Source organism: Brachionichthys hirsutus, unplaced genomic scaffold, assembly GCF_040956055.1.
Source record: "Brachionichthys hirsutus isolate HB-005 unplaced genomic scaffold, CSIRO-AGI_Bhir_v1 contig_1409, whole genome shotgun sequence".
In the NCBI taxonomy this organism is placed as follows: domain Eukaryota; kingdom Metazoa; phylum Chordata; class Actinopteri; order Lophiiformes; family Brachionichthyidae; genus Brachionichthys; species Brachionichthys hirsutus.
The window spans coordinates 167,235-188,279 of NW_027180350.1; the positions used below are offsets into that span (position 1 = coordinate 167,235).

At 39.7% G+C, this 21,045-nt stretch overlaps 1 protein-coding gene across 1 annotated transcript in view; it reads left to right on the plus strand.

Annotated features, from left to right (window-relative positions):
* The window catches only part of LOC137913884 (cadherin-13-like), a 198,792-nt gene that overhangs the window by 152,966 nt on the left and 24,781 nt on the right, over positions 1–21,045 (plus strand). The window contains exons 11-13 of the mRNA XM_068757504.1: positions 5,614–5,754; positions 16,232–16,414; positions 16,501–16,754. Coding sequence (XP_068613605.1) covers positions 5,614–5,754; positions 16,232–16,414; positions 16,501–16,754 — 578 coding nt within the window. The remainder of the gene's footprint in view (positions 1–5,613; positions 5,755–16,231; positions 16,415–16,500; positions 16,755–21,045) is intronic.

Here is a 21,045-nt window from a genome sequence, read left to right on the forward strand (position 1 = left end):
CTTCAATTAGACAGTTTATGTTTCTTGTTTGATATTGCGGTTTAATTCAGCTTTGTGCTAAATAAAATTACCTTGTGTGGTGGAAGAATTGAAAGGTGGAAAAAAGACAGCTAAAAATGAAACCCTGGTCACGCCAACGTGTCACCCTGTCCCCTCGTGTCTCTTACACTGTCCTCAGGTATGATTACAAACCATACTTAAGCAACGGATGAAAGAAATAGATCATGTATGCAGGCTGCAGTGACCCAGATAAGGGCCTTACGCGGCTGCTGCTATTCTATTGTAATTAAATTCTGTCAAAATGATAAAACATATGTGAAGAAGTGGAGGTCAGGAAACTGTGAGGTGAAGTGCAGCTGGAAATGTTTGAGCTAGAGATTTAGGAATCTTATTACACTATTGTTAAAAAAAAAATCAGTCTTAATGATTTGATGAAGAACTACTAAACCAAATGTGAGTTACAAAAGATAAAACTTTGTGTGATCCTGTCAGAGAAGAGGCCGTCATGCAGTCCTTAATATAACTAGACCCAGACCTCCGCCGAGCAGCTCATTCCCCTCCTAATTAGATTTACACCGTCCACATGTTGATCTGAATCATCATCAAAAGGTTATAAATTGTTCTTGGTATCTTTATACACCAACCATAAAAAGTGAATCGAAGTTGCTGTGTATTTGTAACAGATTTTTGAATCTGGGATTTTTAATGTTAAATGGGGTTTTTAATGTTAAAATGTAATATTTTTACTGACTCAATTCAGGATCCAATCCGGATTAATTCCATTGGTGAGATAGAGCCCCCACCCCACATTACTGTGGCAAATTCCATAAGTATCGGTCAATAATCCACCGAGATATTGAGGAACAAATTTTAAAGCTCCATTGACTGCAATGTTAACAAAGATTTCAAAGTGACGGACGGACACTGGCGATTACGTAGCCTCGCCTCGGCGGAGGTAATTATAATTTCCCTTTGCCTCACCCAGTATAAAGTAAAGGAGTATGATTGTATCTTTGGTTGTTTCCATCAATCAAAACACAATCTTGAGAAGTTTTTAAAGTTACTGTGAACCTTGCATTCAGAATACTCTTATGCATATGTTTTTAAAAGTAGTAGTGAAAGTACTCAATATGAATACTTCATTCGAGAAGTAGCAAAGGCCTCCAAGCTCGTCGCGTATTAGTGACATAAGTCTTTATGTCACTTTTCGATGACAAGGGAAAAAGAATAAAATATGAATTTTACCAGTCGGAGCTTTCCACTGGAAGAAAAAAAAAAGGACAGTGAAGCTCGAAAGATGGAGCAGATGGAGGCATAAAGACGAGAGGAGCTTGCTCTTGTAGAAATCCTGTCACTCATGGGTTTTCATATATCTCCATCTTGGATTTTCTTTTCTAAGCCCTTATATGTCTGTCTCCAAGTCTCAAAAGATTTGAAAAGAGGCCCGGAGAATAGCCAGTGGTTTGGCACTGTGAGTGTGCACTAGTGAAGGGTGAGTGAAGAACAAAGAACCCACTGCCAATTTGATTATAATATCACACCTATTCAGAAAGTTAATGCGATGTCTCAGATGTCAGGTTGCTCTGTTTCTCTCTCACATTCTGTTCCCTTCCCTCCATCACCTGTATGTCCCTCCATTCCACCCTCTCCCTCCCTCTCTCTCTTTCTCTCTCTCTCTCTCTCTCTCTCTCTCTCTCTCTCCCGCTCTCTGTCTTACTTCCCATCCATCCTCTCCTTTCTCCGTTTGTGCCAGGGATCAGCCCTCGCTTAAATACCTTTGATTAAACCCTTTCAAGGTAGAATGTGTCAAGGCCTTGTCAGAGCACTAGCCATTAGCTCTGTGTTCGGTTTGACATGTTTGCCAATGGCATCACAGAGGATGTTTGTCCTTACCTTGGAAAACATTGCTAGCAGTCTGACAAACATCTGAGCTTCCATGATAGTCAAAACATTAACTGGATATAGCTTCCCTCAATGGAGACGACTCATTTTGACTGGACGAAAGAATAAAATAGAGCTTTTTCAAAGGGCTCTGATTGTGGCAGTTTTGGTTTGTTGACTGATTATTGTCCAGTTTTAAACTTGTCAGGGAAACTTAAAGCATCATCATTCAAGGCTGAAAGAGAAAAAAGCACAATGACATTGAGGACACCCTTTTTTCTCTCTCTGTTGATCTGAAATTTTGCACATAAGTGAATATTTGCCGTGATCAGTATTAGCTTTGATAATCACACCACTTTTAATCAAGGGCAGAGATTTGTCCCATATTTTGGGAAATGACCAAATGAGTAAATGGACAACTGCTGTCATTACCATCAGCTCATATTTATGTTTACTGCTGATTAGGAAAAGTTGGCATGAATAGTTAGCATCGCATTTTCTAAATTAGGATATTTAGGGCTTCATTTTGACCATGAAGGCTAAAAGTAGGATTCAAAGTGCTGCCGTAGCAATTTTCAAAAACGGCATTAATTAAAAAAGATGTAAATTTGCCAATCTATTTTGACATATACTCAAATGGTCAGCACAAAGACAATATATTTAACCTTTTTCCTTTTTGTTCAACCTGATAGATTTGTAAAAAAAAAAAATCAGCAGGGTCAGGGGTCACACAGAACTGGAGCGATTGTGCAAGGCTCCAAAAACCCCTCATTGAAACAGTCAATGAATGTATATGAACGAGGCATCCAAAGTTGTGGGTTTTTTTTTTACAAATTGTTTACAAAATTGAATTTAAAATTATATTTAGTTCTTATTCACATATTGCAGAATGTCCCAATGTTTTACGAGATGAGTTAATCAATCTGTGCCAGACTTTTTCAGACAACCAGAGGGAAAAATCCTTGTTGCCGTAAGTCTTTCTCAGACTGGATATAAATGTCTTTCCTTAGCCAGGTACTGCCAGGGAGTTTATAATTGAGTTTAGATTTAGAAAATACTCATTAAGAACTTGTCAGTTGCCAGAGGAGGCCACACTCAATGTGTTTAAATGCCACAGAGAATACAGCTACCCCAGAGTCCTTCTTGCCTCCAGCTGGAGGGCAAAAGTGTGTACACGTGTGTGTGTGTGTGTGTTTTGGAGTCAGCGTGTGTTCATATCCATGTGTGATTGCGTGCATGGGCTTAATAAACTCACAGGTTCGCTAAGCACCATCTGCCTGCACAGCATTTGATGGAGCAGGAGCTGGTTGTGCGGGACATCCCTTCCATACGATATGTGAGAGAAAATATTGAAAGAAACACCTGCTTATTGTTTTGCTCCTTCCAAAATCTCTACTGGAGCAGCTGCTCAAATGGAAGAGCTTTACGACACAAGACGGCAGTATCCTCCATGCATATGAAAAAAAAGTTCCCTGCATGTGCAAACAGACAGTTAAAAGAACTGAGACGGTTTCCTGTTTTTACTACAGTCTGTATTTAAGAGAGTTCACATAGATGCATGTTTTTAAATGAATTCCACCTAAAAAATTAACAGCTTTTCACCCATTTGTTTTTATGTTTTTTACACTTTACAAGTGAAGCACTCTCTTATCTCATTCTTACCCAGGCCATTAAGTACAGGCAGAGCTCAAAATCACCTGCATGTAATGTGCAAAATCTTCCTTTTATTGTCCTGTGAAAATGATGCAAACGTGTATCTTGTACTTCTTTGTCTTATGTTTCTCCAGACCTCAGCATGTAATTTATGTGAATAGTCTTTCACCCTAAGTTCTAGTTGATCTATTTACAATGAGCCTCAAGGTGGCTCAGCATTGATTGTTTGACCCCCCCCCCCGGTGCATGCCGCAGATTATATTGATTAGGGCACTATCTATGATGAAAGCAGGTAAGAGTGGAGCACACACTGACAACTGCCACTGCTGCTTATTTGTCACTGAGCAGCACAGAGGATTTGTGTCAGATATGAGAGGACACTGTTGGTCATTAAACAATATCAATAACAATAATCAGGTTGACTTCCTGTAGATAAGAGGCCTGATGATGCAGAGCAAACGGATGTGCTGGTGGATATAATGCGTTTGGAAGTGTTTAACAAATGCAAGCTTTTAATAATGTCGAACATGAGTTGGCATGAAAAAGGGGATAAACATCAGAAATCATCATGAACTAACAAATAATATATTAGTAATGTTATTTTACTACAAAATAAGAATTAATTTAAGTCCACAGAAATGCTTTCAGTGAGTTAACAAAGGCAGAAAAAACAGCAACTAATAAATTAAGGTGAATTAAAAATGAATTATCCTGCGCAAGGTAAGAATTCAGGTATTCTGTATTTTCAAAGCAGCAATGACTGCATGCCTCCTTCGTATACGAGGAATGAGAGCAGTGAGATGCGAGCAGTGCCTGTACACTGGAAGGCAGCAGCATTTTCACATGATGGATAAAGTTTATTAAGTGCGTGACAGTTAACACTCCCAGTTGTGAGAAAACACTCCAGCCGCAAATAAATGTTAGTTCTACCCCCACTTCCTGTTATTTATAGGCTCAAGTCAATATTTCTAATGTGAATTATAGCGACAAATTATTTTGGTGCTGCGATCATTATTATAAATGCCATCCTCTTGCCGTGTATGGAGCTGTGATTCTCCAATTGTTCTATAGATTACAGATGCTGGCAGCACACTAAATGAATTACACATATCATTCGGAGGTTTGTGCTTCGGGAAAGGTACTTTTTAATAAGGACAGATCCTCCTCCCAGGCCGCTGTGTGAATGTACTCATGGAATCATTCGACTTCATTTGTTGTCCTTGGTTCAGAGTAGCTTGGATCCACTCTCAATATATTCTTTTATCTTGAACAATTGAACAAACATTACACACATACACACAAAAAAAAAGGAGATTCTGAAAGCGTGGAAATAGCAACATCATCTTTAAGTCCCGGTATGATCTCTCTGATTTTAAGGATTATGTCGAGGAAAGTATTTTGTCTTTTCAGGCAGGGCCTGGAAAGTGTTATCTTTGTTGCCCCAAAGCATTGTGGAAAATGAGTGTAAAACCAGCTCTGAGCCCTTGGGGATTTTCTGAAATGGATGAGCATAAACCTGAGGTAGTATGCTTCTACTTTGATCCTAGGCGGCATAGCGTCGGGCAGCCTTCTCTCGCTAGCTTTTAATAGCCCATCTGTTAATACATTAATGAATTTCAAAAGGCAAATTACCACTCTTTTCTTTATTGATGTCGTGAGCATCCACAGAAGCTTTTAGCACTGCTATGTGAGCATGAGGGTGCTGTACATTATGATAATTCGTTTCAGGCCGATCATCATTCTATTTGGTGCATTGAATCCTCAAGTCAACTCTTAAAGTGGGTTTCAAGGTTTGTTAACAGGTTTTAAAAGTTGTTAAAACGGCAATAAGTGCTCACTTTTGCTTGAGGTGGATTCATTTAATCACTCAAATGGCTAATCATTCGTTGAATAATGAATTTTCCCACATATCATGTTGAATATCTTCTCTAATATTTGTAGAGTTTCCTACTTACCCTCACACTTATTCTCCCTTTTTGACTCTCTGCTTATCTATGAGTCCTTCAGATACAAATGCTAATCGATCTTGAGTTTTTATTGTTAACTATATTGATGTTTTTTTTGTTATGTTTTTTCTAGACGCTGCCAACTACAACATACGAGTTGGAGATTGTGGCCAAGGACATGTCAGGAAGTGAGGTGGGCCTTACAGGAACAGCCACGGCTACCATTACCATCACAGACAAGAATGACCATGCCCCTGAGTTCACACATCCACTGGTGAGAAACACTCCTCTCTTTTTATTTCCCCTTCTCACACTACGGTCACAAAAGGTTCCAGCCATCCATCCATCCATTCATGTATTTTCTTGTAGATGAGACAACCTCAATCGTCTCTTCTACAGCCGCTTAATTGCCTTGCATGTCGCATGTGTCGCTGGAGCCCATCCCAGCTGGCCAAGGGGCGAGAGGGGGGGTACACCCCGGCTGCATCGCCAGCGCGGCACGGGGCCACACACATACACTATTGACAATTTAGAATAATCAATTCACCTAAATTGCATGTTTTTGGAGGTGGGAAGAAACTAGATAACGCGGAGAAAACCATGCAGACACGGGGAGAACATAGAAATGCCGCACAGATAGGAATTAAACCTGCTACCTTATTTCTGTCCTGAGATTATTGGCGTCATCGTGCCATGTCTGTCTGATTGCGTTCCGCACATTCACACTCTCCCTTGTTCCCTCTCCCTCGTTCAAATTGCCAAAAATGTTTTTGTGTGTGCTAAAAACATCGCCTCACGGTTTACCATACTAGCGAGACAGAAATAACGGACGCTGTCCTGCAGCATCTGTTTGCTATTTTGACCAAAGACTGGCACAGATATTTCATACAAGTGTTTGGGAACTGCGTTAACTTGTGGAAAAAGAGTATAATATGTCTCCTTTAATACTTACATATGGAGGAGGAAAAACACAAACATGTTTTGCAGGTACCGCGCTTTGCCTTTGTAGGGTAAGATAGTAGCTAAGGCTCACATGGGGACTGCTTGACAAGTGGACTCGTACTCATATCAGCCCCAAAAGGTAACAGCACTGTCATGAAACTAACCTTTAATTAAAAAGAGTCACCTGAACCATGCTCAGTTGCCCTGACACATTCTCACATCAACACATTTCATGTGTGTTTTGACTCCTTCGAAGACTTATCCAGCTCAGAATGACCTTAAACGTTCATATAAAAAGAAATATGTCTGTCTTTGCCAGCTAAAGGTAAAGCTCAATAAATAACTAGCACGCATGTGTGTGTGTGTGTGTGTGTGTGCGTGTTTGAGGAAGGAATATATATCAGATGTAGTTGCATTCCAGTGTAGTTTCGCGATATGGTCAGAAAGGTAAGATAAGGGAATCTCTGAGAAGCAGAGGGAGTCGACATGCTGTGTTCCAATCAAGATTTTAGTCGTGGTCAGCAAGGTCTTGAGGCATAATTGTAAATCAAACATACTGAACCAGTGCCTTCAAGTCATGCTATAAAATAAAATATGCATGTATGATTTTTTTTCTCCCCACATCATTCCTTCACTCTTTTGTACTTGAGAAAATAGATAAATATGAATCAGAACCAAAAAAGGCCCTCCCTTTTCCAACGGTGCCTTCAGGTGTGATTGTAACACTGAGCTGCGTCGCTGTTAATGAAAACGCCTACAACCCGTGTCAGGTTTTGAAAAGGCGTCATGCCTCACCCTAACCAAACCTACCCTCACAGCCCTTCCATGATGCATTGCGGTGTCAAGGCATCTTGTGAGAAGCGCAACTTAAGATTGCAAAATGTTACAGCTCAGAGGGCTCGGGAAGGCCGCGCAGAGTGCACCATGTCCGTGTCCCAGTTAATGCTCTCATTTCTCACTGTGAAGAGATCCATTTAACGGCATGGAGAAATGGAGCTTTTAAAAAACAAGTGTTTGAAGGCACTAAGCTCCCTGTATAAATCCTCTTCGCCCGACCCTCCCTGACCGATCTCAGCTTGTCCATGAATCATGTGTGACCTCTCAGGCTGCCATCGTATTGGGAACGTATCGGTATGTGTGTATCAGTCCTGGTATTGTCAACAGCAGTTCTCGAGTGTCAACTGTTTAAATTATTTAACTAAAAGTTCCCAAAATCCCATCTACCAAAATACTCTGAATCTTTACGGACTCCTGCAAATTCGTCTCTCGTTTGCAAAACTTGAATGACGTCCGGCTCGTTTGTGTGGACCGACAAGGAGGCAGAATTGCTCCTAAACGTAGTTTTGGAATATTAAGTCAACATGTAAGCAATAAGCGATAAGCTGTTTCTTAATTTAAGGTGAGAAATGCCAGATGTTGTCGACTTGGGTGTCGTATCCATTGCTCTACCATTATTTTATCTGACTGGTACTAGTATTATACTTTATAAGTATAGCTTATATATTATAAGTTTAAAAGTGTAGTAAAACTTTGCCCCAAAGGATGCAAGAATATGTGACATAAAATACAGCCAAACTTAGCCGACTATGTGCAGGCTGTTGCATGTACTCAGGAACTATCTGAGAAAATAGGATGCAAAAAGAAACAAACCATATTTCAAGGGAAAGTACAAAATGTGTTGTCATTCAGAACAAAAAGAAAGGAGACACTCGTAGGGATCAGAGGTCGTGGTTGGAGCGTAGTCCAAATAGAAAGCCGCAGGCACAGGAGAGGAATTGTGGTCGGCTAAAAACTCATCAGAAGAGGTTGCAAAAAGGATATGAAACATCAACCAAACTTCAGAGAAAGTTGTGAGTTTGGCAACACAGGAGGTCTATTTTAACATAACTGGACATCTTACAAAAACATTTGTATAATTGGACACCAAAATGGAGTCCAGTCCAAGGTCAGGGCTGAAAAACTTAATTTCTTCTTTTTGGTAATTGCAACTGGGAGTTTTAGGAATGATATAATACATTTAATAATGATAGTAGAACATTTATGCTGCTTTCTATATTTGAAAGCTGCTTTACATGAAGATTTAGGTAATGTTAAATGAAAAAAGATATTTCTGTTAAATAATGCCCATATGTCCTAAGTGAGAGCTCCAGAAATATGAATATACAGACGATGCTTCAAGCCTTTCATAAATGATGCAAGGATTACCATTGCAGCAGTCTAAAAATGCGGTATTCCCGTGCTGCATTTTCCATTAGTTATGTTTAAGGAAGAATGATTCACTGTTATCGCTCCCCCTTTTATAAAATCAAAAATGGATGTATTCTGTAAGACATTTATCTCATTCCGCCTCTGCAGAATCATCCCTTGTTAATTGTTATGGTGAAGGTCTAATCCAGTTTTAATGAGAAAAGGAACCGTGAAAAAAATGAACAATGGTCAATGGTTTTATATCCCTCCCAATCACTTTTATGGATTACATCTGAGTTGTGTGCTTTCTACTTTTGCTCACACTGCTGCTGTTGATATGGTTAAACTTTGTACAAATTGATTGATATCACAGCAGACACCGGCGTCGACCTTTCGCCCTTCTTGTCTCTTTACTTCTGTTACCTCACAGTTCCTTGCTCGCCAATACCGTGATCCACCTTTCACTTTCTCCCCCCCGCACCCAGACTCACTGTCTCATGTCCTGCTCTCATGTCTGCTAATTCCACACAATGTCTGACTGGACCAATTTGCTCTGCTCCTCATAACAAGACCATGATGGACCTTTATCACTCCTAACACTCAAACCCTCTGACAGCCAGTCTGGGTTTTCTTTTTTTTCCACACTTAATTTCACAAATTCTCTGTGCCTGTCTTTCTGTCTGCTGCCCCTCTTCCTCTCTATTTTCCCACACTCTGATGTCCAGCAGAATACGCTCACCTGCAATCCATCTGCCCAGTGATAAAGACATTAGCTGTGATGGGTGTAGGATCAGCGCATGGCAGCAGGGCCCTGTCAGTGCTGGTCTGTCTTGGGGGGGATGGCTACCAGGTGTCAGAGATTAGCCCAGGATTTACATGATTGCTTCGGTGGCTCCGAGATACGCTCTCGGTGCTAACCCTGGGTTATGCTGTGGTTGACTCGGCCAGAAGTCCCTTTCGCAAAGAGGAAGGGATGGGAGAGGATTTCTGCACTGTGTTTTAGATTAGAAAGGTGTGATGACGGATTAAAGTCCATGTGTGAATGTGTGCAAGGGTGCATGTGCAAACAGATTGAGGTTAAAGTAAGTTGTGGAGAGACAGAGTGTTTCTTTGAAACTTTTGCAATTTGAAATGAAATGCTCCTCATCATTTCTTCTTTTTCTTGAGATAAGGAACATTTTAGAGTATAAATAATGAATTGTTCAAATGTGTATCATACACATTAGATCATATTTGCAGCTACGTTTCACTCTGCATTTGCTAAGCTATTTAAATCATCCAGTATTTAACGTGTGTCTGTATAAGAGTAATGATTGTATTGTATCATGACAAAAGAGCAAGCTGAATTAACAAAGTGGCCCATGAAAGGTATTATTGGGTAATTTAATTCAAATGTGGTGAACACCGTAATGCATCTTGTCGTCGTCGTCCACCCCCCCCCCCCCCCACACACACACACACACACACATATGTAGTAGTTGCAGGTTCCACTTTTGAAATCCATTTCTTGATGGGTCAGAACTGTGGCAAAATGGGCCTGACACAATATTAGGCAGCTATATTGCAATGGCTGATGGAGTTTTTACAGTTTTGTTAGAGTTGTTATTCCTGTCATTGCCATTACTGTATCGTTTTGTCACCCATTAGTCCCTCCTCCTTGTGGGGACTCACATTGAGGCAATTTGCTGGATGAACCTTGACCTAATAGACTGTAAGACAAGCTTCCATTTGCATTAGGTGGGCTAATGTGTACTTGCCCATTGCAGAGTATAAATTTACATCCCATTGCTTATGAGTGCAGAAAATAAGTAATGGACTTAGTAATAATAAATAACACACAGTATATTTTTTATTTATTTAATCGTCATTCTTGCACCCATGAATATCTGCGCCAATAACAATTGACATACAGCACCACAAAAACCTGGGTGTAATTTCCCTGTTGTAGCACTTCATGTTTGGCTCTCTGGAACAAACACAATTAGCGGTGATTGGCGGCTGGGCTCCCAGCTAGTGGTCGTGCCCTTATTGCTGCTCTGGTATCTCCTCGCCCGTTGTGCCACCGTACGTAATTGGGCTTGCACATATCTCTCCCTAGCTTACAAAACTGAAGGAAGGATAGAAAAAGCAAAACAGACAACAGTGTACTTGACACTGCAAATGTAAAATGAATCTTCTCAATTAGGGATGGTATAACTGGCAAGTAAACAAATGTGTGTATAGGGTCAAACTGTTGTGATGAACAGTTCTCGTCTGTATGACATATTCCATGGTGGGCAGTTTAGCAGTCTGGTAGTCGCATAACTTTAGCTGAAATGCAGCAGCAAATACAGTCAAATTATTGTTTTATTTTAGGACAGTTGCAAAATGCTTGGAGGCAGAGCTTCAGTCTGACAAGTTGAGAGCGATAATGCACCAACTGTAGCACTTGAATGGCCGCCAGTGTGTTTGAGGCACATTGTTAATTCGGCATGTGCCTCTGCATTCCTTGAGGATTGTTATGTGTTTTTCTTAAAATCGCTGCATTGACAAATTTGAGGGCTGTCATCTTTTTCTAAAGGTAGAAAAGCGGCTTTGCTGAATGTCAGATTCATCGAAAATCTATCTTTGGAAACAAATTTAATAAAGGCACAGGTAAGCTCATTAGCTCTCCAGGCACACGTTCCGAAGGCAGGATTAAAGATAGGGAAGGGTAAAAAGGGAAATGGGGGGGGTGGGGGGGGCAGAGAGAGGTAAACACACAGACACAGAGACACACTGTATAAAATTGTGATCGTGTGGGAAGATGAGCCATCATGTGCACTTGGTTTCATTTCAGCTTTATGCTGGTACAATAAAAATGTTTTTTACAGATTTGCACTCCGTCTGCTCGTTGTTCTGCTGGGACGTAAGCAGATAAACGACAGACGAGCAGGCTCTTGAAAATGTATGATTTCCGCTTAAGAGATTTCTTTTCCACCTTTACCTCCGTGATGTCTATCTCAGTACTTTATTATTATGAGAGAGCCTCAACAATGAGATGTTATGTTCAAGGTGTCACATCAGTGCTAGATTTGTGCATGTGGTGTCAGATTGTTATCCACTCACAATAGACAGATTACTCTCTCTCTCTAGAAACCCTCTTGGGATGATAGAAAACATTTCAATGAGAAAGATTCTCTGAAATACCTGCGTGGTAGGTTCTGTCTTGTCTTGACGCTGAAATGGAGAGAAATAATCCAAATAATCTTGTTTAAGGAGGTTAAATGTGATGCTTCCTGTTATGTATGTTAGTTTTTCAGAGAAGAACTTTTCAGAAGCGACGTATCACAAAGTGCTTTCCATTAGAACAAATGAACAGCTGCTAAACTGTCTGTCTGGCTGCCTGTCATCACGGCACCGACTGTCATCTGTATTTATGACCCGCTCTGACAGGCATCCAGGAATAAAATACATTGATCTGAACAATCTCAATCTGTCTCTGTTTGGCTGTTACTGACTCATTTTGTCTATCAGTTTTTACTTTGTCTTTATCTTTCCATATTAAGTCCCTACCTCTGCTCACACCAGTTAAGGTTTTTGTCACGGGTTTGTACCGACCAAACAACGCCAGCTGGCAAAGAAAGACAAATTAAAAGCCTGTATAAGAAATAGGCAATTTCCATTATTAGTGCTAATGAGGCATAGAGCATATAGAGTTGCCCTGTAAAGCTGACAGATGTGCATACTCTTCCAAGGCCGAACTTCTCTTTCCTGGGCCCTTTGCCAAGATTCCAGGCTTCCTTTGCATCTCCATCTGCTGGGAATAAGATATACAGAACATTGATGAAAGTCTTGAGCCATGTTGAACATTGTTGACAATAGTGAGATAAAGGTTTTGGAATTTTGTTGTGTTTTCACAAATCGACCAGCTGTTTTGTTTTGATTTGCTGATGTTAGCCAACCAAGGTGCTATTGGAGGAAGATAGTCTGAAAGATAACCACTTTAGCACATTTAGCATCGTCACAGTGCTCCTGTGTGGATGCCATTGTGATTGGACGATGACAAATGACGGGCCCAGTCGTCGACTGTGTTCTCACGTTGTGTCTTACATGTTTCAAGATAAATATAGTTATTTGCATTTTCATTTGTTTTTGGTTGTTGTTGATTTTTGATATGTTATTTTTGTTATGTATTGTACGGTGTCCTTGAGTGCCAAGAAAGGCGCCTTTAAATACAAATGTTTTATTATTATTATTATTATTTATCATTAAATTACATTATTTTTTGTATCACCGATTCCTCATTCGTCTCATAAATGACGCCACTAATACTGTGAAGTTAATTGATATCCAGTTGCGCTAAATGAATCAAGCAAACTATGCATTCTGTTCTATCCCAGATAATTACTTTGAAACCAGCCTTCACCACAATTTATTTTAGCATTATTATAATGTAGATTTTATTTTTACTTTGATCTCAATTCCAATGTTAATTTGTTTTTAAATAGTCAATGTTAATGCGATGATATTTGACAGATGCATCTATCATGTCATGTCCATCATTTTAGTTTAGCCTGTTAGCTGCTAATATATGTTAAAGCAAAAGCTCCACCAAAGCAACAGTTTCCACAACAATGTCGTCATTAGATAAATGGTTATTGAAGAAAAAGGGCTCAGCTCATTAACTAGATAACCTGTTGTCTAACTGAATCAGTAAAGCTGTAATTTGATCTTAGTTCAAGTAACATTATTATTTGTCATGACAGTAATTCATTTCTATATCATTGCATCAACATCGGAGCGTGTATGAAGTCGAGTGATCACACCCAAGCTCATCAGTGCCTTTAAAAAAACATACACACACACGTTACTAAAATTACTGTTGAGTTCATCTTTTCTTACCTTCCTTCAATCTTATCTTGACTAATTTTGACTCAAAAAACTGGGAACCGTTTTTATTGGCAGGATGACATCACCTTTATATTTATGGGAGAGATCACTGGAACATAAAAATAGATGGGAAGCAGAAAATCAATGGCCGTGAATATTATACTGCTTGTAAGCTTAAATGTCTGGCCACCACCAACTCCATCCATCCACCCACCCACCTACGGACCTGCGTGTGAAAAGACAAACATTAAATTAACTGCTGTAATTATACAGGAAACACACACACCAACACACCCCTGGATTAAAGCAAACCTTAAGGCGGCTCTTTTTCTTCTGTCTTTTGGTATCTCTCCCTTCTATGTAATTTCAGGCTAGCTCTGCCTCCTAGTTAGTCATTTCCTTTTAGTCTTTCAGGTTACTGGTTGCTTTGCGCTCTAGGTGGAATTGGGGCCTTATCAGCGGCGGGGCAGGAGCCCAGTGGCCACACATCACACACACAATACATCATTTCCTCCGACTGCATGACTGCCCTGCATAAATAAACCAATCTGACCGGTGCTGTCTATGTCAATACTGTATTAATGTGTATGTGTGTGTGTGTGTGTAAAGAAATTAGAAATGAGAGCTTGCAAGTGTTGCATTTAAGCCTTATCTATATTTTGAAGTGTCGAAGTGGGTGATGAGCATGGAAATAGGAATGCCGGAGGCATGCATTGCTTTCTGATCACAGTGCTCGTTTCTTTGAGCATGCAGTGAGCTCATCTAGGTAGAGTTAGTGGAATGATTTCCATGGCTATACTAAAGCTGAGACAATTGCTTTCTACATTTAATTTCAAGGACAGCCCATTTATTTACAAATGAGTGCTGGACCTTACCCGTGTCCCATGATTCTTCTGCACAGGTTAATTGGACGGAAGGACCGGCCATGTTGATCTGAACAGAAATAAAGCTTCCTTCTTTCGACACTTGCTTTAAATTCATAAAAATAGTTTGCTTGGTGCAGTAATGTGTGTCAGAAATATGTTTTGTCTTTTTCTCATTCCTTAAAAACAAGGTGTCTCCTACTAAGCTGTGTGCTTGTTGACTGCAGGCTTTTGGTTTCTACATTGCACTTGTTTCAAATTGAACCCAGATTGATTTTCAAACTGGATGCGATGTCACAACGCAGGCTCGTGGCACTGTCTCTTAAAAATCTGATTTCCAATAAGCACAGAAAAATATTTCACTTTCAGCAGTTGGGCCTGTGCACGGTTCAAACGTATCCATCCATCCAGCAAGCAGAACAACATATTTCTGAGTGGGAGGGGGCTTTGAAGAACACTACGTTCCTGTCCTGTTTCCCCGACTGACTATGAATGGTTCAGAGTGTTTTTAACAAGCTATGGACAAATGGGGGAAAAAAAGGGAGAAAAGAAAGGACAGAGTAGAAATCAATGCTTGACTCTCTTTAGATAAATGCATGGAGCCGAGCAGCGTACGGTGGTAAAAGGATAATCTGTGAAGTAACAATACCGTGGGCAGACAGGAGGCACAGTCATCAAGGCTGGACCCGCACTATCCTTAAACAGAGTGTTCTGTGTCTAAAAGATTACACTATAAGCTCTGACACCATAATGGTCCTGACACAGAGACAAACACACACAGTCAGACTCGCAGAAATGCTGCAGCTTCTGCGGGGGTAGCCTTCCTCACAATGCAGTCTTCTGTGGGAGCCTTACAGGATGCATTGGACAGATAACGTTTGCTCTGTTTATTCCTGCATTTGTATGTTTAAGAGTCCTTCTTCAAACATTATATTTATTCAAATGCTTTCCTTGGATTTAACCGATTTAACTCTTAACTATTGCAATTTTTCCACGGTAAACACATTTTTAAGAGGAGGATGGTATCTCTGAAGTTTATTTTGAAGAAATTAAAGTTATACAGTATTTACAATGAGTTTCCCACAAAATGCATCATGTTTTGTCTTGGTGTCTAACAATGTGCCTTTCCCACCTCACAATACATCTGCAAAGTCATTTTTACCCCCCCAATCAATTAAACTCTCCATTGTTTGGATCCATATTTGCTTGCTTGCAGTCTTCCTCATTGTCTTTGATTGGTGCAATATACTGTTATGCTTCTTTGTGTTTTGCAATTTCCAACAGTACAGTTAGAATGTTACATTGCCCAAATGCTCATGCACATACACACAGCTAACAAACCAATTTGTAAAAAAATATTGTTGATCCTGTCTCATTAGTAGCCATAAAATCTACGAGGTGCATGATGTGGAGTCAAGCTGGAGGTGAAACAACTTTTTCCACAGCTTGTGCATTGTGCCTTTATTAACTTCCCTAACAAAGACCATGAACAGTGTGCATGCATGTGTGTTTGCATGTACGACGCCTATAGCTGTGTTCAGTCTGGGATTAACTTCTTAGATTTTAAGCTTTCCACACTGCTTTATCCTCTTGTCTCTTCACAAACATTTTCATGCAGATTCAGAATAAGAACAAGTTTTTCACTCCACTTTGACACATTATCAACTCGTGCCTTTGCCCTTATTCACTTGGCACTTGGAGTGCAATTTGTGCTTCCTCGAAGATTCACTTCAGATTCCGTCTGAGCGTGCCATTAAAGTTATCAGCTCCTGATAGAGTCCTCATCTCTCCCATCCTTTCTGTGTTATGTCTGACCAGTCTCATTTGCACATTATAGTCCACACATGTGGGTATTTTCAGTCGGTTCTTATCGCTCATTTGTGGTTATTTGTCTGTTTGTCTCTTCAGTTTGAGGCATATGTGAATGAGGGCTCGACAGGTGTAGTGGTCAACCTGACAGTGGATGACAGAGATGACCCAGCAACGGGAGCAGGGAGAGCTATCTATTCCATAATTTTCGGAGACGCCGCTCAGAGCTTTGAGATCCACACCAACCCAGATAATAACGAGGGGATGCTCTCCGTCATCAAGGTAAAACATCTGCCTTTAACTGTGCAGTCTGCAGTAGGTAATATAAACACTTTCCAATTACCTGCCCAATCATTTTCCCTTTTCAGCCCCTGGACTACGAGGCCACAGTCTTTCACACACTACTCATCAAAGTAGAGAACGAGGATCCTCTGGTTTTTGATGTTGGCTATGGCCCCAGCTCCACAGCCACTGTCCATGTGACTGTCCTGGACATCAACGAGGGCCCTGTCTTCTCCCCCGACCCCCTGGCAGTCAACAAGATGGAGAATATACCCGTGGGCAGCTTTGTGGCCTCTCTCAATGCAACAGATCCAGACATCTTGCAGATCCAGGGCATCAGGTAAGGACCTCGAAGAAAAATCAAGTGGAAAAAGTAGAGCTGCAAAACTGCAGCTGTCCAGAGAATAATAAAATGAGAGAAAGAAAGGTAGCTTGTGGCACAGTATAATTTGTAATAAGGTTTCTTTTTCATACCAGGGATCATTCTCACTTCTTATCTTCTCTCATCCGTCCATTTTGTTCTAACACGTCACAACTCCTCAAATCTGGCACCAATAATTTCTTGGCCTGTTTTCTCAATCTGCTTTATTTGTCTTCATTCTGTCAGATGAAATATATTACCCGGACATCACACATTTTATTGTCACATATTAAGCTATTCACCCCATTGAAGTGAAATGTCAGCAAGGGACTTGCTGATTAATTTTAACTCAACAGCAGAAAAGCCCGCTCTTAAATATTTCCATCAACTTTGCACCAAGGCCGTTGGATTCACAGTGTGCCACAATAAAAATTATTCGTTTTTGTGCCAGAATAATCCCATAATTTACTGCATTTTATTTTACAAGATGGAAAACTCATTATTGCGTTTATTGGCTTTCAGGCCTAATTTATAGTCTTAATTTGGATTTAGCTTTTTCTGCTCCCTTGGAGTTATATGTCATGTAAAAATGGTGTTAAGTAAACACATGGGGATAATAATGACTCGAAGAAATAAAACTCACCAGATCGTGACTGAACTGCTTAAAATTATTGATGCTGCTTTATGTGCTGTAAAGTGCCATCCCTGTGTCACATGCTCCATAACGGGGAGCCTTGCCACTGAATGATGTGCCAAGTCGAGACCTATGCCCATAAAGGTCTCATCAGTGGCGGCTGGCGATCGACATTCAGCTCGCCAGACCGTATACGGTAACTGTCAAGATATGTGACGGGACAAAACTGGACTGAATATAAATGTTGCTGTGTTGGCAGTTGTGTTGGCAGTTGCCAATACATTGCTCAGTAAAATGTCATGACTCTATGGAAACTGGAAAAAATAGATTTTAGTTTTCATAAGTTTCCAGTATTTTTATATGGTGAAATGTTTGTTTATTTTGTTGCCGTGTCGGGGTTTTTTTTCAACCTTGACAGCCGTTATATCCTGATTCAGTGATTGGAACTTCCTTTAATATCAATCCTTGTGCCACAAAAGCAAACATAAATGTGAGAAACATTTTGAAAGAACAAATTATGAGCATAGATTGAACTTGTGCACTTTTGTGCAGTTTATGAAGTATGCAAATCTCAACAAGACTTCTCAACAATCCCAATTTCACGCACTCCCGCAGCAGTTTGGCAGCATATTTCTTCAGTGCTCAAAATCAGATTAGATGCCTGGATTACTTGGGTTTCCCTTGATAACAGGAAAGTACAGTGCTCTACATCTTGTGACAAATGTGGCAGGACAAAACAAAAGAATATGACATGTAGTCACAGTCATGAAATTATGCTACTGCACATTTGACCTGGAACAAACTGAGTAATTTAGCCATAATGCCACCAAAACCTTAGTCTACGAAATAACCCTCCTCGACAAAAACAGTGTCCATATATTTCAGTTGTACTGAAGACAATACATATGACAGTTGCAGACATACAGTTTATATTACGAGCAACCGGTGGGCATTGCTGTTCGGTGCCACGCTTCGGGAGAAACAAGGTGAATAATTTATTTGACTTAGGCATATGAAATCAGCAGTGCCCTCATCCCAAATATATATTTAATTTGAAGAGTCAGTTGATATCACATACATTAAATATGAAGAGGCAGGAATATAAAAGATAAAAGCGCAGCTGTCTGTTTCCGACTTCATGCATCACATTATCCTTGAATGAAGAGAGCCTTGGCAGAAAAGGTTTCCACCAAAAAAGATTAAAGGAGAAAACAGTTTAGTTATTCAAGTTGATTCAGTCCTGAATACCGCTTATCTGCCTGTCCTTCAGCAACCCACTTCCTGCTATTGCTCTGAGGCAAATCCCACCGGCGCAAGACTCAAGTATCAATGTTGTGTTTTCACTGAACATCATAACAGAATGAATTCCTCTGACTCACTTGGGAAAGAGGTACAATTGTTTGTTGTGTGGTTCACATAGATGCACTCACATGAGTGGAAAAAACATACATACAGATACAACAATCCCCAATAAGACATAATGAAAAACATGCTGGGCTCCATCAACATACCATATATTGATCATAATGTCTTAAAATGTTTTTAAGGAAACTTCAACTTTGTTATTATTTTTTTTTTTGTGTAAATTCTTCAGTGATCAGTAGGAGAATGAAACTTTTCCCAATACTGGGGGTACTTTGGAAAGCAGCCACTTGGAAGATTGTGCAGTGATGATTGGGGGATTTTGTATTTTTAAAGAAGCATAATGGTGAATCTCTGGAAGCAACTACAGACAAAAAGGAAGTTTGTCTTTGGCTCAAGAAACTGAACAGATGTATTTCTAAATTAAAATGTCGTTTTTATTTTGAGTTTCCTGAGTAGGTTTGCTACCTATTTATCTCTTTTGGAGTCCTTATGGGAAGATAACCGCCTGCTAGATATAATAGCGTCATATCAAACAGAAATCACAGCAGAAAATGAAATTTGTTAAATAATGTGAAGCTGCCTTGAGGCTTGAAAATTAGTCGATGCTGTTCTAAATATAGGACTTTATTTGGAGAGAAATAATAGGGATTGAACTATTACATTAATGGATTGACATTCACTACTTGATATTTTAAACACAACTGAGAAAAATGAAAAGGAATAACACTGTAATTAATCTGTTGCGAGCAAAATTAAAATAAAAAAAATGTTTAATTATAAGATAGAAAAAGTACATTAATCATATTTTTAACTCGCCTAAATGGTGCTGATTCATGATTAATGTTAATTACTAAATTTGTGCTTTTCCTGCTATTACCAGTCAAATCTTTTACCATAAAATTGTCATTTGCCAAGGGGTTAACTTCATAATAGCTGGAATATACTAGTCAAAGATGGACAAAGAATTTAAGACCAGTGGCAAGTAAATATACACTTCTGGTCCCAGATTTTCACCAGAAACCCGTGGATGACAACTACCATCAAAGACACAGTAACACAGTATGGCAACAATTTCATCACAAATATGGTCCCATGAAAATTGGGATATTGATTCCCACTTACAAACAATCTCATTTTTAAATGCTAAAGTCTCAAAATAAAAACAAAACAAAACTAGAACATGTTACAGGCCTCAGGAATGAGTGGCCGGTGCCAGATTTAAGGTGTCTGTTTTGAAGCTGTTTTGAAGCAGGTACAGAAGAGACAGGATAACTTCATTGTTTCTCACGGCAGGATGTTCTGTCTCTTTATTAAACAAACTTTCTTGTAATCAAACAATATCATTTTCAGCCACAATATTTTCCACAATGCTTTTACATATATATATTGAATTGGTATATCGAATAAACACAGTTTATTACTCATATTCAGCCTTACAAATACTTCTGTAATTACCAGTGTATCAAAACTCACTTATTATCAATGCTGCTTTCACCAGCCTAAGTATACCCTAACAGTAACTGTTTCAAGGTATTTGTGTTTCTGTTTCACTGCCTCTGTACTATCAATGTTATTTTTAACACAGAACCTCTTAAAAATATAACAATTACCCTTTTTAAAACATTTATATGACTGGTATGAATGTCAGAGTCACAATATTTAAATTAAAGTAAAACCAAAACCATAAATCTATTCCAACGGCTATAATACAGCCACCATTCATCAGTGATGTGATGTCATCACTTTATTTGGATCTGGCCCATGTCAAATTAAGTGATATCACCCCTTACCTAATTTAGCATCACCCCAAAAAAATCTGTATTCGTGGTGATAATGGCGCAGTGGTTGAGCGGGTTGTCCTATAATCGAGAGGGTGGTGGTTCGATTCCCGGTTCAGGCACGAGTGTGCACTGTCGTTGTGTCCTTAGGCAAGACACTTCACCCACGTTGCCTGGGTGCCTGCGTATGCGGCGACCAGCAGCAGACAACGGTTAGACTGTAACTGCTGTAAACCAAATTGCCCTCTGAGGGACAAATCAATAAAAGGTATTTAGTATTTTAAATATGAATGAATGAAAAAGTGGCGAGACTGTTAACAAGGAAATGTCAGATGATTTGAGGATGGAATGGAAATGGAATGGAAAGCTTTATTTGTCATTGTCAACACAGTACAAGTACAGTGCAACATTGAAACAGAATTCGATGAGTGGGCTTCGACTGCAGCAAATAAATCGCGCTGCCAACAACCCTCCTTCGAAGGGGTGCAGAAAG